The sequence below is a fragment of the Carettochelys insculpta genome, chromosome 2, assembly GCF_033958435.1.
Source record: "Carettochelys insculpta isolate YL-2023 chromosome 2, ASM3395843v1, whole genome shotgun sequence".
Taxonomy (NCBI): domain Eukaryota; kingdom Metazoa; phylum Chordata; order Testudines; family Carettochelyidae; genus Carettochelys; species Carettochelys insculpta.
This window is the reverse complement of record NC_134138.1, coordinates 198,593,106-198,612,683: the sequence shown is the minus strand read 5'-3', so window position 1 is coordinate 198,612,683 and position 19,578 is coordinate 198,593,106. Positions and strand designations below refer to the sequence as shown.

The 19,578-nt window shown below is 41.2% G+C and overlaps 1 protein-coding gene across 3 annotated transcripts in view; it reads right to left on the bottom strand.

Annotated features, from left to right (window-relative positions):
- The window catches only part of MRPL3 (mitochondrial ribosomal protein L3), a 78,239-nt gene that overhangs the window by 38,793 nt on the left and 19,868 nt on the right, over positions 1–19,578 (bottom strand). For all 3 annotated transcript variants that reach the window (XM_074988289.1, XM_074988288.1, XM_074988287.1), the window contains exons 7-9: positions 15,727–15,835; positions 11,645–11,722; positions 9,296–9,373 (exon numbers count right to left, since the gene is read on the bottom strand). In XM_074988289.1, coding sequence (XP_074844390.1) covers positions 9,296–9,373; positions 11,645–11,722; positions 15,727–15,835 — 265 coding nt within the window. The remainder of the gene's footprint in view (positions 1–9,295; positions 9,374–11,644; positions 11,723–15,726; positions 15,836–19,578) is intronic.

The following is a 19,578-nucleotide window of genomic DNA, read 5'->3' as shown; positions in this document are numbered from 1 at the left end:
AACTTCAAAGTTAAGCACTACATCGAAGTAGCCAGCAGAGAGTCTATACACATTTTCCCTTATTTCGAAGTTAACTTTGAAGTAGGGAGACCAACTTTGAAGTCCTTACTCCATTCCCAGGAATGGAGTAGTGCCCTGCTTCAAAGTTTAACTTCAAAGTAGGGTGTGTGTAGATGTTCTACTTCGAAGTAATCAACTTCATAGTTATTTTTGTAGTGTAGACACATGCTGTGTTTTCTACCCGAGATTTAAGAACTGTTCCACGGACGATAACAGTACCAAACACTAATATCCTGTTAGCTTTGAGTAACCAGTAACACTTAGGTGATATAATTTAATTTAGAAGTGATCTCATGTCCCTCTATTTTGCATTGCTAACTACAGTATTATACTTCCATTTTACATCTTTTGTCTTTTTTTTTTAAACTGAGGAGTGAATATAATAGTTCAGACAGACATGAAAGGGTTTTTACATGCAGAAAGTTAAAACTGGTTGGGTTAGGATTTTGTCATTAAGTCTATAAAACAGAAAGGTAATGGGACTTTGCAGCTACTTAGCATATTGTATATATACATTATTCATGAACTGTCAAGCTTAGTTGACAATATAAACAGAAATACAATTCAATTTCAGATATCCAACAGCATAAAATACTTAAGCATCAAATTTGATGCCTATATAGGAACTGATTAAGTCATGCTCACATTTGCAGTTTAATAGGGCTCCAGGCTACATCAGTGCTAGCAACTACAGCAAAAAAAAAAAATGCAGATGGTCTGGGAAGCAGAAAACTTGTTTTAATTACACAAAGTACATCTGCAATATCTTTGCTTTTGTTCTCACTTTTCTGAGTGAAAAGGCTCACTTGGTAGAGAGTTGTGGCTATAGCAGTGACAGAACACACAATTAACTACTATATCACTCCTAGCCTTGTAGCATCCTTAACAGAAGAACCATGAGGGATGCCCTTGCAATCCCATGACCAGGGGTCAGCAACTGAAATCGCAAAAAGGGTCATTTTTTTAAATTCAGTTACAGAAATCAATACTTGAAGAGCTGCAATGCACAGGAATACAAGTCTGTTCTTAATAAATAACATCAAACCCTGCTTTTTATCACCCCTATTTTAAGAATGGCTCCCACAGATTGAGTTGTATCAGTTAAAAAGTTAAGTTACCCCCATCCCCAGGCTTAACCCACCTCAGCCCCCAAATCTGCCCCCACCTCCAGGCTTAACTCCTCTCAGCCTCAAACCCTCCCCCAGCCCCATCCCAGGTTTAACCCCTCTCAGACCCAAACTCCCACTCCCAGGAAAAACTTGCTTCAGCCCCAACCTCAACCCCAGGATTAACTCACCTCAGCGCACGCAGCTCCCCCGCTGCTGCTCCCCCCCTCACCACTGCCCCCTTCTCCTTGCTGGAGCGGCGCAGCTCTGGCAGGAGCAGGCTAAGCTGCGCCCTCCCCACAGCTCTCCTGCAGACTTAGCGCTTCCCCCACATGCAGCATGGGTGACACTGCCTGCCCTACTGGCTTTCTCTTCTGGGATTCCGGGCTCTGCTGTGGCTTTCTCCTGCACGGCTTCCTGCCACAGCTGACAGCTCAGTGCCTTTGGAGGCTGCCGCTGCTTAAACAAAAAATCTAAATTCAGTTGGTTTAATGGCAGGCAACTGAATTTAGTTTTTCTGTTTGAGCAGCAGAAGCCTCTGAAACTGTAAGAGGAGTCAGCGGCAGCAACGCTCAGAGCCGCAAGTGGCTACATGCAGCTCTGGAGCCACAAGTGGCTGACCTCTGTCATGAGGCATCAAGAGGAAACAGAAAATTGAATGCCTGAGTCATGCAGCCTCTCAAGAATAAAAAAATATTAGGAGAAATGCACTTTAGAGTACCTGAACCACCTTAACTTTGCACGGTATCAGTACAGGCAAAGTTCAGGTTGTTCTGGTTCCTTAACTGTGTATTGTTTAAAATACTGGGATTTCTCAATTCTGAATTTCCTGATTTACAATACTTTGAGATAACTGCAACATCCCAGCAACATTTTTAAACTTAGATTGGGTTAAATTTGAGAGTATCTATCAGCAATAAATGTAGGTTTTTGTTTTTTCCCTTAAAATATGGCATATCTAGAGGTTTCTATTAACTTTACCCTCCAACAATGGCAGTACAATTAGAGTTCATTACTTTTTGAATTGCAAAAAGATAAGACAATTCCTTCTTCTTAAACCTATGTTTGAGGTTTGCTTATTGTTTGCAAAAATCCATGCTTTCACTATGTGATATTTTAAAAGTAACAGTATAGTAAGTACAAAGGCTGTTGATTAATCACAGTTAACTCATGAAATTAACTCAATCACAAATAAAATGTGAGTATCAATTGAAGTGTGTAAAATATTTGTGGATATTTTCCCATATTATTAAATATATTTGATTTCAATTACAACTCAGAATCTGAACACACACTGCTCACTATATTATTTGTGTATACCTGCACCGTAAAAATGATAGAAGAAATAGTATTTTTCAATTCACGTCATACAAACACAGCTGTGCAATATCTTTATTGTGAGAGTGCACCTTAAAAATAATTTTTTTCTTACATAACTGCACTCTAAAACAAAATAATATAAAACTTTAGAGACTACAGTCTATTCAGTCCTACTTCTTGTTCAGGAATCAGTAAGAGAAACAAGTTTTGTTTTCATTTATAGGAGATAAGCCTGCTCACTTCTTATTTACGCCACCTGAAAGTGAGAACAGGTGTTCACATAGCACTCTTATAGACAGCACTGCAAGATATGTACTTGCTAGATGTGTTTAGCATTCTTGTCCTTTTAGTCTTCAACCACCATTCCAGAGGACATATGCCCACACTGATGATGAGTCCTGCTCAACAACAATCCAAAGCAGTGTGGACCACCACAACTTCATTTTCATCATTGGAGTTAGATGCTACCAGCAGAAGGCTGCTGATCTTCCATGGTGGTTTGCGTTCTGCAGTTTGTGTAGGCTCCAAAGTAATATACCATTTTATTTTTCAATGCAGTTCTCTTTTATACACAATTTTACATTCATAAGTTCAACTTTAATGATGAAGAGATTGTACTACAGTAGTTGTAATGGAGGGAATAGAAAAATACCATTTCTTTGGTTTTTACAGTGTAAATAGTTGTAATAAAAATAAAGTGAGCAGTGAACACTATATTCTATGTTAAATATATTTAAAAATGTAGAAAACATCCAGAAATATTTAGATAAATGGTATTCTCTTATTGGTTTACAAAGCACACAGTTTGTGATTAATTTTTCATCACTTGACAGCACTATAAAATATATTATTAAAAAGGAAATACAGCTTAATGCATAAAGGATGAACTAGGAACTACAAAACAGTAAGAAAAAAGGCTGGTAATTTCCCTTAAAAGATAACAAATTAACTAGTGTACAGGGCAAGGGGGAGAACTTCACCATCTCGAGCTCCTAACAGAAGAGATTCTGCCTCTTTTCTTCTCTATTATATCTATTGAACAGCCAATAGTTCTAGTCCCTGTATATCAGTAAAAGAATAGGTATTACCTGAAGTAGGTTGCTTCAGTAATCACACAATCAGTTTGTAACTATTCAAACTCATGTGTATCAGAAAAGTTCTTGTATTCTTGCTTAGAAAATTTTTGAAGTATCTTCTTGCATCTAAATAAGGATCCCAAGCTTTTCTAGCTGACTGGAAAAACTACTCTGTCAAAGTTACTTACTGGCATGGCTCAGTGTGAAGCGTAAAAGGTAAGCCCCTTTCTAATTAAACCAGGAGTGCATAAATATTCTGTTTTAAGACTTTGCTGTTTTACCACTGAAAATAAGACCTGAAAAATTCAAGTGATTAAGTCTTATTCTGGACCTACTGTGGAAACACGGATCAAAAAAATTATCTATAAGATGCACTACGAAGTGGTTTAGTGGTTGCCAAGCAACAGATATGGGCTCTGGAGCCCTGTCTGTCTCCTCTTCTCTTAAGAAAAAATGTTACTATTATGTTCTTCTGTACTCTGAACTCAGTGAAGCGGGGGGGGGGGGGGGGGAGGGGGACGCGGCGGCAGCCACCAAGTAGTTTATTCTCATTCAATAGGGCCGTTACATTTGGGTTGTAGCCGAATCCAAAGCAACCTGTAAAAGGTGTGACCCAGGAAGGTGATGTTTGTATTATTTGTACTTACTGTATCAACTAAAACAGTGGTTCTCAAACTTTTTGGTCCACAACCCATCCCACTCAATACAACCCTTTCATGGACCACCAGCCAACCACCCATGATGACAAAATGTATTTGCTTATCTCTAAATACCTTAAATACTAAATTATTCACATTAGGCTACTTGAGCACAAAAACACTAATATGTAGCTATAATGTAAGGGGGTTTATATTTAGATCTTATTGTGTATATCATGTCATTTTACCAAACTTAATTTTAAATAAAGGAAAATATTAATTTATGTTTAAAAAAAAGAGTATAGTAGCATTGCCTTTATTTATGGCCAGGGTGGGGAACCTTTTTTGCATCTCAGGTCACTGACCCACGAGGGGGGAGGAATCAGTCATGGGCACACAAAGGTGAGAAGCAAAAAACAAAACCAAAAATGCATTAATGTTTACTGATGTGACCCCCAACTGAGACACCGCACTCTGCTCAGGCTCCAGCCCCATGGAGAGCACAGGGTAGGGAAAAATCAAAGTGCAAGGCTTCCCACAGGAGAGATTAACTTTTCTGTTGTACTGAGGCCAGTAGATGTTGTGGGGCCTAAAATGAGGGGTTTAGTGTGTTTGAGGGGGCTGCTGGAGAGTGGGATAGGATGGAGGTGCAGGTCCTGGCCAGGAGAGGGGTGCAGGGTAGACCACAGAAGTGTGCTAGCAGGTGGTGGTCTAGGCAGGAAGGTGTCTGGGCAGGAGGGGTTTGGGGTTCTGGGCAGAAGGGAGAGTGCAGGAGGGGGTTGGCAGTGGGGAGTGAGGGCAGGAGGTAGCGTGCAGGAGAGAGCTAGGGGTAGGGATCTGGATGGCAGAGAAGGTGGCACATGGGGGCTGAGGGTGGAGAGACACAGGGTGGAACGGGGAGCACTTACCTGGCTATGTGCGCCCCACCACTCCCAAGCATCACCCCCTGCCCCGTACTGCTTCCATTGGTCGGTCAATGGGAGCAGCACTGAGAGCCTCCCACAAGCAATTTCCTGCACTACCATTCTCACCGCTGCGGGAAGGGGGAGTGGCAGCGTGCAGAGCTGCTTCTTTTCCCCATGAGCTGGATCCAGCCTGCGAGGCTTGGGGCTCCCTCCTGCAGCAGGAAGCAGCGCTGGTGCTCCAACCTCACAGTGTGGGGCAAGCGGCTGGAGAGCCACTATGGGCTCCCCACTGCAGAGGATGGAGAGCCCTGAACCCACGGCCCACCTGCAAAGTGGTTGCCAACCACTCGTGGTGGTCCACAGACTGTACTTTGAGAACCACTGAACTGTGCTTTAGTGTCAAACTAATCAGATATTGAATGCCAAAAATAAACATTTTAAAAATACTAAATTTGTAGTATTTATGATTGCAATGACGTTAGCGTGAAACAGTTCTGAAGTGTGAATTGGCCCTGTTCTTCTCAATCTAGTGTTGACCCTGAAGTCTAATGTCTTGAAAAGATTGCAAGTACAACATGTACTTACTTGCCCAATTCACAACATGTACCTGCAGACCAGGCCCAGCCAAAGACTTTGCATAGCTCAAGGCAGCATGCTGACAGCAGGCTGAGCATGGGGCCCAAGGCAACCATCTTGCTGGACTTGCTTGCTGCAGACGTGAATCTTGATGGAAGTTAAGGTTATTCCTCTGCAACTTACCGTATTTTTAAATTCAAGTGTGCAGTTACATGTAATTTGCATATGATTAACACAATCTGCACACAAACTTGGATATTTCCACATGTAAATTCCCAAAAGAAGGAAAAATATCAAAGCACTCCTAAAAAAAAAACTTTGCTTCACATTTTCCCAGAGTAAGACACAGTAACATTACTAACTACATAAGAGACATTTTACCTTCGATCTTTATACGCGCTTCCAACCCACATCAGTAGGTGTCATCTATCATGGACTTACATCATAAAGTATAAAAGAAAAGTCCTTTTCTAATTAAACCAAGGATTCAGCCTGAAGACTGAGCAGACAGACTTTGGTGAAAATCTAATTCAGTGGTCTATTGACTGAATTTGTCATCAGTGAAACAGGTAATGTAACAAATTTCTATCCACTATCTGTAGAAGCTACTTAGAGTGAAATCTGACCTTAAAGTTGACAAAAGCCTGTTGCTAGCAGAAAACAAAATATAATATGCTGTTTCAATATCCTCATAAAACAAGGATTGAAGAGGAAAAGAGTCTTACCCCATTTTTACTGCCCCCAGACATTTACTGAAGATACACTGTTATTAAAACAAGACAAGACGAGATGAGACGAAAGCAGCTCTCTCTATAAAACCAGAGCTGGAACCTTGTTACAGTTTATATAGGCTGTGGGAAGTAACCTCAAAATGTTCTATACTGATCTAATAAAATTGTTCTGGAATTGTGTGCACAACAATAAGGGATGTACTGTCAAACTATACAAGGAATACTGATGACTTTCTAATATGTTTTTCCCCTAAATAGAAGGATTTCCTTTTTTGTTTATAGAAAGCTGAATGTTCTTGATTGTATGGTTTCTCAGCAATCTGTACCTCTCATAGGCCCATACAAATCCATCCAGCACACCAGATCTCAACTGCATGCTTGGGGCCGAAGAACTCCATGGATTGAAAAGTACCAATTATTATAACTGTTCTCTAGTTCACAGTACCATGTACATTTCCTTTAGGATTATTTATATATTAACATTTTCAGCTTTCTATAGCTTCTGAATGCATCTTTAAAGAAGAGATTGAAAAATATAACACCCCTGCACCCCTGGCTCGGTCAGTTGCTACATTCAGACATGTCCTTTCAACGTAAGTGAGCATCTAGAGTATTTTATCCTAGTAAAATCTTTCCTGGCAAGTACTGGACTAATGAAAATAAAAAAAAAATATATAGCCTTTCAGGGTGACAGAACTGTGTTTCTTTGAATTATGATTTAAAAAATAGTTTTCAGTATAAAAAAATTATACTGCTAAACCTATTGTAGCATAGCAATAATCCACTGCTATGTTGTGCATTCATAGGCAACTAGAGAGCCTACATGCCTTCAACTGCCTAATGAATATCCTGCCAATGCACAATTCTGTACAATTAATCACAATGTGAAAACAGTTTTTTAAAAATTGAAAACCAAAAAATATACTACAACAGTATTATAAAGGCTAAATGAAAATAGAAAGTATTGTAATGTGTTTCTCTAACTATTTTTATTACTGTACAGTATTATCACTTTCCTTTCCCTCACCCATGTTTTCTCTCCACTGCATACCCAACAGACTAGCTGACTTTTAGAACGGTCTGTAGCCCAAGCACCACTAACCTTCCTCAAAGGAAAAACCATTAAAACTATTTAATCCCTTCTAATTTAAGAATTATAGGGAGTAGAAGATTTGCACCAAGATCAAGTGTGGAACATCAGGTGGAATTTTCAGGAGTGCCTGGATTCTAAACTTCCGGGAGGACTAACAGATTTATAGGAGCATAAGATTTTGTGGGTAAAGACCCACTTTGTCAGCTTATGCTCCAAAAATTCTGTTAGTCTATAAGGTGCCACAGGACTTCTCATTGTTTCTGCAGACACAGACTAACACGGATATCCCTCTGATACTTACTTCCAGGAGGATCGACCCAGAAAGAAAAACTGATGCACACGCGAAGGAGAAGAAAGGGCAATGAGAAGTTATTTTTTCCCGTCACAGAAAATGAAACATATTCCTTTTAAAATGAGGGAGTTAATGTCTTTCTTTTTTAAGTAAGCAAGTAGGTATTTACACTGGTCCACAAAACAGTGAAGTATGTACCACAAATTCAATGCCCATAATAGAACTTGTATCAGAAACATCAACCTAATCACAATATTTAAACCTTCTGAATTATTAACATCAAAATTTGTCAAGAAGTGGATTATTTAATTTCCTCTGTTGCTGCACACTGGAAGTATATATTGCATAATAACTAACAGTTGTCCAATTGTTATTGCTCTCTCTCTGGTCAATGATCTTAAAGGATGTGTCTGCAGAAGTATAAAACACCTGCAGTCGCCTGGGTCAACTGAATTAGGTTTACAGGTTCATGCTCTGAGGCTGAAAAGAGAATGCTGTACAGACATCTGGGCTTGGACTGAAGCCTGAGCTCTGGGACCCACTCGGATGGAGGATCCCAGAACTCAGGCCCTGGCCCAGATGTTTACACACTGATTTTTTTAGCCATACAACTTAAACCCCATGAGTCAGAATCAGATGACCCAGGCCAGCTGTCAATATTTTACTTCTATTTATACACCCCAAAGATCCTTGGGCAACATCAGGAAGAAAAGCATTAAGACAAGTCCATTTTGAAAGAGCCTTTAAAGTCAAGTGGGTTCTAACTTGCCCATGCCCTGTCTTTTATTTCACTATTATGGTTCATAGAATTATGTATGCATATTTGAAATACACATGTTCAAACTATTACAGGTAAATCAGACTAGATCAGCACAACGGCCCATCTAGCACTGGAACCCATGAACCCTGAGAAGTTCTCATGGGAGTTTGAGATTAACTCCTTAAAAATGCTATAGAAAATGGCAATATTCTGTGCATGTTAACTGGGGGGAAAAAAAAAGTCCCATAATAATTAGCTGCCCCAGTTCCACCTTTACTGCTCTTCAAGGAAGCAGCTCAGACGAGAGACAAAAAGACAGAATTCCAGCTCCTGCTTGATCAGTCTCTTGACTGTAAATATACCAGATTGCTCTGAATCTGATGCCAGTAGTAGTAGGCATCCTTCAGTCTATGTAGACTATGGATCGCGTCCTTCGTAGTTCCATTTGGGATCAATGAATCTGATGCCAACTGTACTTGATTCACGATCAGTGCAGCTCTTAGAACAAATACCATGACAAGCTCACTAACAAATCCAGCTGTTCAGTTTAATAGTGATAGACCAAAATGCACTAGATCTAAGTGACTTCTTAGAGAATCGTATTCAATATGTGTTAATGTGCTGCAGGCTAAAAATCAATAGGCATTTCCATCTTTCCAAAGCAAAAAAATTCTGAATAAGAGTTTATCATTATCTCTAGTTATTCAATAAATGAAACAACTTGAGAAACAAACCTACCTTTACCAAACAATTTTTGTGACCCGGGACAGAACCATTTACATAAATAATGTTGTGCTTTGTGCTGATCCTCCACACCTGCAAGATGAGAAAAGCATTGAAACTCAAAAATTTTATTGTGGCTTCAGGATGTTTAAATTACTACTGATAGACAGTTAAAAGTTGCTCATAAGAAAACAGATGGTTAATTTAAGACATTCTGCAAAGACCCAACATTGTTATCAGCATCTTCAAAAATGATCCACAGATGTGGATAACAAAGTTCCCAGATGATGAGAGTGGGGGTGGGGGGGGGGGGAGGCAGTGCCTGCAGAGAACAATTCCTTGCAGCACACAAAGCTGCTCCCTCCCCACACCAGGTACAGCCCATGGGCTGTATAAGGCCTGTGGATTGCCTTGACTGGGCCTGAGAGAGTTTGCCCCTCCCCCCTGTACTGGGGAGCTGGTACCAGTGCTCCAGCTACTGTGTCCCTCTGCCCTGAGCATCACAGGCTGGATAAAGGGAAGCTGCAGGCCAGATCCAGCCCACGGGCTGTAGCTTCCTCATCCCTGTCATAAAAGGTAGGAGAATGTATCTCAGAAAATACTGTATATGCATGCAAAAGACAAGCATGCCCACATTCAATGCCCAAATGAATCACAAAGGCTATGTCTACACTAGCCCCAAACTTCCCATCTGCTCATGGGAATAAGGGAACTTCGAAGTAGGCAGGGTCCTTTAGAAAAGGAGCCCCATCAGGACAAGCTGCGCCAATTTCGAAGTGCCATGGCCACCCGCATGCTAATAAGGCGCTGAATATGTATTTCAGCGCTTCATTAGTAAACTTCATTAGTAAATTTGCATGGCCATTTCGAAGTTTGGGGCTAGTGTAGACACGGCTAAAGGTATTAGCAGCAGCTGGGAATCTGGGGAGAAGATGTTGAACTGAGCCTTTTACGTTGTTTGACTAAAATGTTGGGGCAAGTTTAGGACAAACTTAACTTTGAGCTTGTACCTCCCAAAGGTATTTGGCGTGTTAACCACTGAAGTCAATAGGAGCCTGTCCATCCACTTCAATGAGCCTTCTATTGGCCCTTGAAGCACAGATCTCCTCCAGCAACCATAATTTTACTTGAGTCTCTCTTCCCATTATAGTGAGAGCTATAGCAAAAGCCTTGTGAGACAAATTAGCAGGACAGGCAAGTGTCATGCAAGTGTTATTGCAAACACCTGCTAATTTTTAAGCACTTGTGAAAATGCAGAATTGAACAACTTCAAAACCTAAGTTCTCTACATAACCACTGAGAAAGCACAGCAGACAGCAGCAGCACCAACTTCTTCCCACCACAACACTAAAATGCTTCCTGTACTACCTAAAGAGGTCCATCTGTACCAGTGAGCATGTCTTTGTGCCCATGCAGTGCTGTGAACCTGTGTACACCAGGAACTTGTCTGAGAAAATAGCCTCATTTAATGCAGAGTAATGAACAGCCATCAGACTGTAAGAACTACTTACACTACTGACCTGTCTCTGAACTAGAGATGATGAAGGCTCAAAGTGGTCAGCTAGAAGCCTTCACAAATACTTTTCCTGCCTACCTTGCAGGAAGACAGTGAGGAATACACCACATGAACTGCAGCTTCACCTAAAAGTCTCATCCCACCTCCAAAAACCCAAGCCCTTAGGATGCGTGCAAATGTGGGAGCGGATTAGGTGCCTTCTTTTAAAAGCTGCAAGGTAAGGAAAGACACCTGATGTTTGTATGGTTTTGGCTTTCTCATGATGCAGTTATGCTGACCTAATCTGACTTCTGACTGAAATTATATTGCATTTTAGGGTGTTCCCCCTTTTCAGTCCAAGCAGCTAGTCAAAGACTGTGGCCCCAGAGATGTTCCAGCCGGGAGCAGAAATTGACAATAGTAAAGTACTTCTTGATGCAGTTTATTTATAAAGAAAGTACAAAGTCTTGTGTCACTGAACACAGAATTAATAAATTTTTTGTGCTCACAGCACCAACACCCAAAAACCTTTCCCCACTTTTCTTCTAGGATCAGACACCACACTCTGAGATGCTCTGTCTCTCCATTCACTGTGTTCTCAGTTTCTACATCTTGTGCCTCCCTTTTCTGATCCCCTCCATGCAAAAACAAAACAAAAAAAACCTAAAACACAACACTCAGCAAAAAGTGGATGGGTTGACATGCTGTTTTTTGTCTTTGGCCATATCTACAGCAGAGAGCTTACAGTGGCACAGCTGTACTGTACTGCTCTGTTACTGGGAGAGAACTCTCCCACTGACATGATTAAACTACACCCAATGAGCAGCAGTAGCTATGCCCACACATTCTCTACTTTATTTAGCACTCACCTTTAATCCAAAAGCTGTCCTGTAGATATTACCCATTTTCCCAGGCATTTTCTTTCCACGGAAAACTTTGCCAGCATTCTGTGTCAAAACAGGGACAAAAGTTACTTATTTACAAAAGGTATTGTTGTAAATTGAAAGGGGCAGGCTCACCAACGCAGGAGGTGGACTCGGTTGACGAAAGAAGGAAGGAAGGGGCAGTTGCCACAGGGCCTGGTGTTTCAAAATGGCCCCTTTGAAAGGACATAGCAGCGCTGCTCCACTGCTTCATGCAGCTATGTGCGGGAGGGTGCCCAGCGCCACAGTTTGAGCAGTGCTAAAATCGAACTGCCCCAGGCCCCGCCATTGGCCCGGTCCTTTCCAGGGGGTAGGGGTGGGGTGGGCACAGAGCTGGGCCCCCTTCTCTCTTTGCTTTGGGGCCCACGATGGCTATGGACCATGCTGGAAAGGGGTGGCAATTGTAAAGCTTATTGGAAAAGTTCATGGAGGTACGGGAAATCACAAACAAACAGAGAAAGCTATATTTGGTAACACACACTTGACTGACACCAAGAGAAATACATAGCTTTGAAGATCTCCATTGCCCATTAGCATTTGTAAATGCCTCCTACTGGTGTACAAATTTGTGAGTTAGCAGAAATAGTGTTGACTCACTACAACACAGCAAGCTGAGACTTCCAATGCATCACACAAATATACTGTCAAGATACACTGAAACAATACAGGTCTTCCTGCCTTGACAAACAGGTTTCCAGATGCAAGGCAAAACGCTGACCTCCATTTCTGCCCTTTTACACTAGGTAAAATGGTCAAAGGTGTGTCGCTAAAAGCCCTCTAAAAAGAGGATTCCTCAGCCACAAACGCAGCGAAGGCACATTTAAGGCTGCTTTCCAAAGCCCCTTTGATAAATCCTGGAGTAGCAGGTGTGCCAGATAAGCCATGAACCCAGAAAATCAACTCTAACAAGATTAACAGGGGATCTGCCCGTATTCAACATTTAAAACAAAAACTACTGTAAAAATTGTCCTTAATTGATAGGCAAATATGATCCAGTACCATGAAAATCACTTTGCCCTGGTCATCTTATCTTCACCCTTTACTTCCTAGTTTCCCATCCTAGTTCTATTTGTGTTATGAAATTACAGAATTACAAAAATCCAGGTGAAATTCAAAATATTCACATAAAGATTTGCTTCAGGTTTCTTAATTATTAGTATTAGCAGCTAAACCAAGTGTTATATTGCTATAAAAATCAAATTTTCCAGCATTGTAAGTGTTATCAACTTATGCAGTATATGCAATACTGTCATTTTTTGCTTGCAGTTCTCTGATGTGCCATTAATGGTTTCATTCATTCTTCTGAAGATTTTTTTAACTCATTCCAGGAAATTAAAAGAGATAATCATGTCTCAGTGAAATGGCTTTGTTGGTTTCAGCTTTAGGTCCCTTGCAGACAAATAACACAATTGTTTCTGATACGACTACTTCGTTTGGTCCCAGTGACATGCCAACCTCACAGGTCCAAAGTTTCTATACTAGATACATGTAAATGTTATAGTAATTAGAAATCTTTTAACGGTAAGTACAGACAAACTATTTATGGAATGGACTCCATAATAATGAGGAAGCATATAAAGAAATCAATTAGCACACTTTTTATTTGGCATTGAATGCCATAGTTTCAAAGATTTGTTAAATAAGGACTATACCAGCTAAAGTCAAAAAGCCAGCTGAAATTCCCCTGTAAATCCTTCAAGTCAAACTGTTAGCTGAATCTTTGGAAGAAAAAGCAAAATGCCAAATGCTTTCCAATCTGACATCAAAATTTTTGGCATGTCAGAATGGTTACATAAATGAAATTATAAAGAGATTAAAGACGCCTCTTAGCGCTGATTCAAGAGTGGATTTTATTTCCTTACTTTCCTATAAAATATTTTAAACAACATCTACTAGCTAATTAAAAATTTATAAACAATATTAGCTATTGCGCACCAAGATCTAAGCAAACCACTATTGCCTCAGATTATGAAAAAACTTCTACAGAAACTTCATTCCATACATTGTCCACTATGTAACTCTTATGTATTTTTCTCTGAAGCATTAGGTGCTGTCATACGGGGTACTGAACTAAATTCTAGCACAGTGGTTCTCCAACTTTTTGGCTTGTAGCCCACCCCTCTCAACAGACCTTTTTGCGGACCACCAGCCCATCACTGATTATGACAAAATACCTTTGTTTATCTTTAAGTACTTTAAACACTAAGGCTGTGTCTACACTAGCCCAAAACTTCGAAATGGCCCTTTTAAAGTTTGCTAATGAAGAGCTGAAATACATACTCAGCGCCTCGTTAGCATGCGGGCGGTCGCGGCACGTCGAAATTGACGTGGCTTGCCGCCGCGCGGCTTGTCCAGGCGGGGCTCCTTTTCAAAAGGACCCCGGCTACTTCGAAATCCCCTTATTCCTAACAGCAGATAGGAACAAGGGGATTTCAAAATTGCCAGGATTCTTTTGAAAAGGAGCCCTGTCTGGACGAGCCGCGCTGCAGTGAGCCGTGTCAATTTTGAAGCGCTGCGACTGCTGGCATTCTAACGAGGCGCTGAGCATGTATTTCAGCTCTTCATTAGTAAACTTCGAAATGGCCATTTCAAAGTTTTGGGCTAGTGTACACATAGCCTAAATTATTGATATTGGGCTACTGGCTATAACATAAGGGGGCATATACACCTGGTAAGAAAGCAAATAATAAAAGTCAAAATAATTAAACAGATTAAGCACTTTAACTTTGTTAGTTTACCAAACTTCGTTTGAAATTTAAAAAAAAAAAAAAAAAAAAAATTATGTCCAAAAAAAGGGTTTCAACATTGTCTTTATTTATGGCAGGGATAAGGAACCCTTTTTTGGGTCAGGAGCCACTGATCTACAGAAAAATCAGTCAGGAGCCACACAAATGATAGGCAACCCTCCACCACAACCCCTCGCCCCTCACTGATGTGGTCCTCAACTGAGATACTTCACTCCCTGCAGCTCCAGACCCACAGTGTGGGAGGGAGGGGGTGGGGAGGAGGCAGGGAGGACCAAACTTCAGGGATTCCACCAGGAGAGATTAACTCCTTTGGGGTCCAGGGATTAGTAGATATTGCGAGCCACCTCCCCAGGTATATAAATGTTACTACAAATACACAAAAACACTAACATATTTCAACATTTTTAATGAGATGGATGACCATGAGATCAAGCATCAGATCGTACTGCACCCTTCCTTACAAAATTACATGCCCCCTCAAGGGGCCCCACACCCCACTTTGCATACACACCTGAATTAGAAGGATAACCAGTCTGTTTTAGCAAGTTTAGATACTGTGAAATGGTTGTTTTGAAACACACAACTCTTCTTCCCCACTAAGCGCTGCTGCAAAGAATGGTAGTAGGGAATATCTAAAATGAGATACAGTAGACCCCTGACCTACATGATTTCAACTGACATGTTTCTTGCAATAATGTGAGTCAAAATTGTGAGTGGCAGGAAGCCAGGAACCAGGCAGCAGTCTGGCTCCCAGCTCCCCTCCACTTGCAGGAGCGGGGAAACTGACCAGCGATGCTGCACCTGGCTCTGGGCTCCTTGCCACTCACAGGAGCAGAGAGCCAGGTGCAGCCAGGACTGGGGGACCCAAACGCAGCAGGGCTCCTCTCCCACCCAGTCCCGACTTACATGAAATTTTACTTACACATGTAGGTTGCGTTCCTGGGCACCCACGTAAGTCAGGGGTCTACTGTACATGAACAACAAGAAGTTCTGTGACACCTTATAGACTAACAGATATTTTGGAGCATAAGCTGTCATGGGCAAAGACCCGCTTCGTCAGATGCATGAATGGGGAGAGTGGTTCAGAGGAGGATTTAAAGAAGGAGTCTCCTCTGAACCCCCCACACTCATGCACCTGACGAAGCGGGTTTTTGCCCACGAGAGCTTATGCTCCAAAATATCTGTTAGTCTATAAGGTGCCACAGGACTTCCTGCTGTTTTTGAAGATACAGACTAACTCGGCTACCTCTCTGATACTGTAAATGAAGTTCAACTACTTACAGAGTTGGATATTGCCCCAGGTCTTCTGTGTGTTTTAGTTTGTCCATGGCTGGCAGGTTGGCCTTTAAAGCCCCACCTTTTCATGACTCCTTGAAATCCTTTACCAATTCTGAAAATAAACAAAGCTAAATTAAAAATTGCTTTGAAATTGATTACAAAACAAAGTTTCTGGCAATGGTAACTACAAGTCCAGTCTCCCTCATGATCTTTTAGCTTAAGTAACACTCATCAACCAAAACACAGTCTTAATCTTAACTGATTATATCCTATCACTTGTGTTGCTTTGGGGCATCAGAGGAAAGTCTGGGGGACCAAAGAGGAAAGTCAGCTAAGCAAACGATTAATTTAAATCAACGCATGTTTTTTGCTATGCTGGCCCTCATCTCAATACTGTAAACTGTCACTGATAATGAGTTTAGAAACAGAAAGAATGAAAGCTAAAACTGGTAAATGAAATGGAGACCTCATGTGAGAACACTACAGAAAGGAACCCTACATCTCAAGTAAGAGCCTGGAGGGCTCTATGCCAAGCGAACAAAAAAAAAAAAAAAAAACAAAACATTTTCGTTCCCAAACTATTGTACCACACAAAAAATCAGCTCCTGAAAATGCAGTTATAAACACCAGTGAAAGTAATTCAAAAATGTTTACATCATCAGATCTGAAATGAAGCAAGAAATATAGTCTAGAAATTAAATATTTCTAGTGGTCCTTTCTTTAATCTTCTCTAATCCAAATGCTAATTTTACACACCTTCAAGTCCACTTTTACACAGAGCTCAAAAGACCATGTGGTCAGATTTCAAATGAAGAATCAATTCTTTTTACCAAAAAGGAAATGGAACTAATTTGTTTAACCATCAACATGTTACTGTCCGGAAGCTTTTGGAGAAAAAGGATACACCTTTTTAGCTTGAAAACAGATGCATTACCTTTTGTTCAATCAATAAAAAGGATCATAACACAACCTCTAAATGAGGTGGAGAACTCTGAATGATGCCTTCCCCATCACCCCTTTATACGAACACTGACAGCTGTTTACATTTCTTCTTATGCTTTGGAATCCAGAGTTAGGATTGTATTTTATGCTAATGGTAAAAACCTGTGAGCACAGTGTAGATTTAACATCCAACATACGGCCATATATGGCAACTTAGTTACAGTTTGAATATAATACACTTTATTCTTAAATATAAAACTGTTCTAAAATCTGGCTTATGAATTAAATAGGCAGTTCTCGGAACAGAAAATCACGTGCACTATGTATTTACTCATCAATGTATTGCAGCGATAATGTACAGGACCTGTGGACGTGTGCCAGATATAAAGAGGATAAAATTTCAACTATATTAGAGTGGAAAAAAAACATCAAGAGATACACTCATTTAAATTTAGTCCTTATAACTACAGGCATGCACTTTTCATAGCCCTCAGGCAAAAATATCCAGCAGCTCACAACTTTGTTTGGCGAAAATTTACACAGTAACAGTTTTTGTTTTGTTTTTTTTATTTCTGGTACAAGGAGGCAACTTCAGAATATATTTGTAATGATATTAGATTGAGTATCTCTCAATTTATCTTTATTCTGCACCAATGTTAGAAGAACAGCTGAGAATTTTTGACTTAAAAGAAACACAAGGATTGGGAATACTTGAAGACTCGCACGTATGTACCACAGAAGTTTTCTGTTCTTTTCTTAAGGCATATATTATGTGTTATTGACAATGTTTCAGTAGACCACTTCTGGCATCCTAGTAGGGCTTAGTAAATATCCAAATACGAAAACAGCTAAGTCTCACTGTAAGTCAACAGTGACTACACAGAGATCGGAATCTAATTTTGAGCAGCAGAAATACATTAATAAAAACCAAAATTCAACAGCTGAAAGAACCAGGACCAAAGCAAATGGTCCTGTCAACTTCAATCAAGCAGCATAATCGCATGGGTTGTAAAACTGAATATTCATTTTAAATATTTCATCCAGAAAGACAATAGTCTGCACACAAATTATTTACTCGGCTGTAAAATGTAATTTTCAAAAAATAAAAATCAAAAAGCAATTCCACTGGGGGGGCAGCACTTCAGGAATAATAATTTACACTGGTCCAGTGTCTACCAGAAGACACGTTTTCAGCAAGTGCTGCTTGTATTATGGGATAATGTTACTCATATTTAATAATTTATCCAGTGCACTAGAGCATACTACACTCATCTATCTTTTGCTCTCAGTTGTAATCTAATTGTTTCCTTATGTGTGTACAGTAAAGGCTGGGTTATATGGAACTGGATAACCGTCATGCTCAATTAACTGGCATCTGCTCCGCTGGTGGCCGGTGCTGGGTAACTGAGCATATGACCCTGGGTTTGGTGGCTGCAGGGTCAGCTGCAGGGCCAGCAGAAGTGGCAGCAGAGCCAGTGGCTGGCTGCCATGCTGGGGCCAGCAACAGTGGGGCTGGATGTCTGGCTTGTGGCAATGGGAGTGGTGCCAATAATCCCACTCCACTAACCAGAACATCTGATTATCCAGCACCCAGATCCTTGGGGTGCCAGATAACAGAGTTTTTACAATACATTACTTTGAACAACTGTTCCAATTTTACAGTAATTTTAGTGAATAGAGAGGAAACATGAACTGACTAGAGAGTAGTGTTCCGATTCATTTTAAATTGCTAGTGTGTTGAACTGGAATATGAAAATATTCTCTACACTCATCCCTCACTATATGAGCACAAGTGGTTCCCAGCTTTCTGCTTGTAGGCGAAAACTCATATAAGGGACATTAAATTTCCATTAAAATACACGTGAATGTCTTTGATTGGGTCCTAGTGCTCCTATCTTGGCAAAGGAGTGGCAGCATGTAGCGCTGCTTTTGAAAGGTAAGTGAACCTTGGGTATGGAGGGAAGGGGATGGGGAGGGTTAAAGTCTGGTGGCAGTCTGGGGGCCATGAGCAGGAGGGAGGGTTAAAACCTGGTGGCGGGTTGGGTCTGTGGGGATGATGGGGGGGGGGTGGGAATTAAGGCTGTGGTGGGTTGGGTCCATGGGGTGAATGGGAGTTCAGGCTGGGTCCAGGGGGAGGTGTGGGGTTTAAGGCTGCAGCAGGTTGGGTGTGTGGGCCGGCAGTGGGGTCAGGCTGCATCAGGCGGCGTGTGCGGGGCCAGCAGGGGGGTCAAGCTGCAGTGGGTTGGCACCACAGAGTCAGCGGTGGGTTCTGGTTGCAGTGGGTTGGGGCCGTGGGGAGGGGCGTTAGGCTTGTATTAGCAGGGGGAGTTCACTCATCCAGTGAACAAAGGTAAGTATATGCGTCCCTCGCTTTCGAGGGGTGAGTGTATTCATCGAAATCTGAAAAATCCTTCTCTTACACAGGCTAAAGTAAAATAAATTCTTCTAGTTTCATAATGAGACAAGATATGCGTTTAGGGCATTGAGGTATAGCATGGCTCTTCCATCAGATCTTTTGGCACTGTGAAAAATGGAATGGAGACTTCTTTATTTCTTTGCAAGGACAACTTACCTTATAGCCTTTCTGGGCATAATGGCTATGGTTACACCACAGCACTCTGTCAACAGAAGTCACTGTTGGAAGAGATTTCCTGACAAAACTTCTGCCTACAGAGTGCGGCCACATATAAAAGCCAATTGGAAGAGCACGCCACTCTTTCGACAGAGTGGCTGGCCTATCCAGCCGGCTGCTCTCTCAGCAAAACAGGCACCGGGGAACACAGCAAACAGGGCTGCCCATTGCTCTGAATGCTCTGTCCATCAAGAGAAGTGCCCTTCACCCCCACCCTGCCAAGCGTCCACATAGCTTGTTAATTTAAGAGTCTGCAGGTTACAGCTGAAATAAAAGTTTAA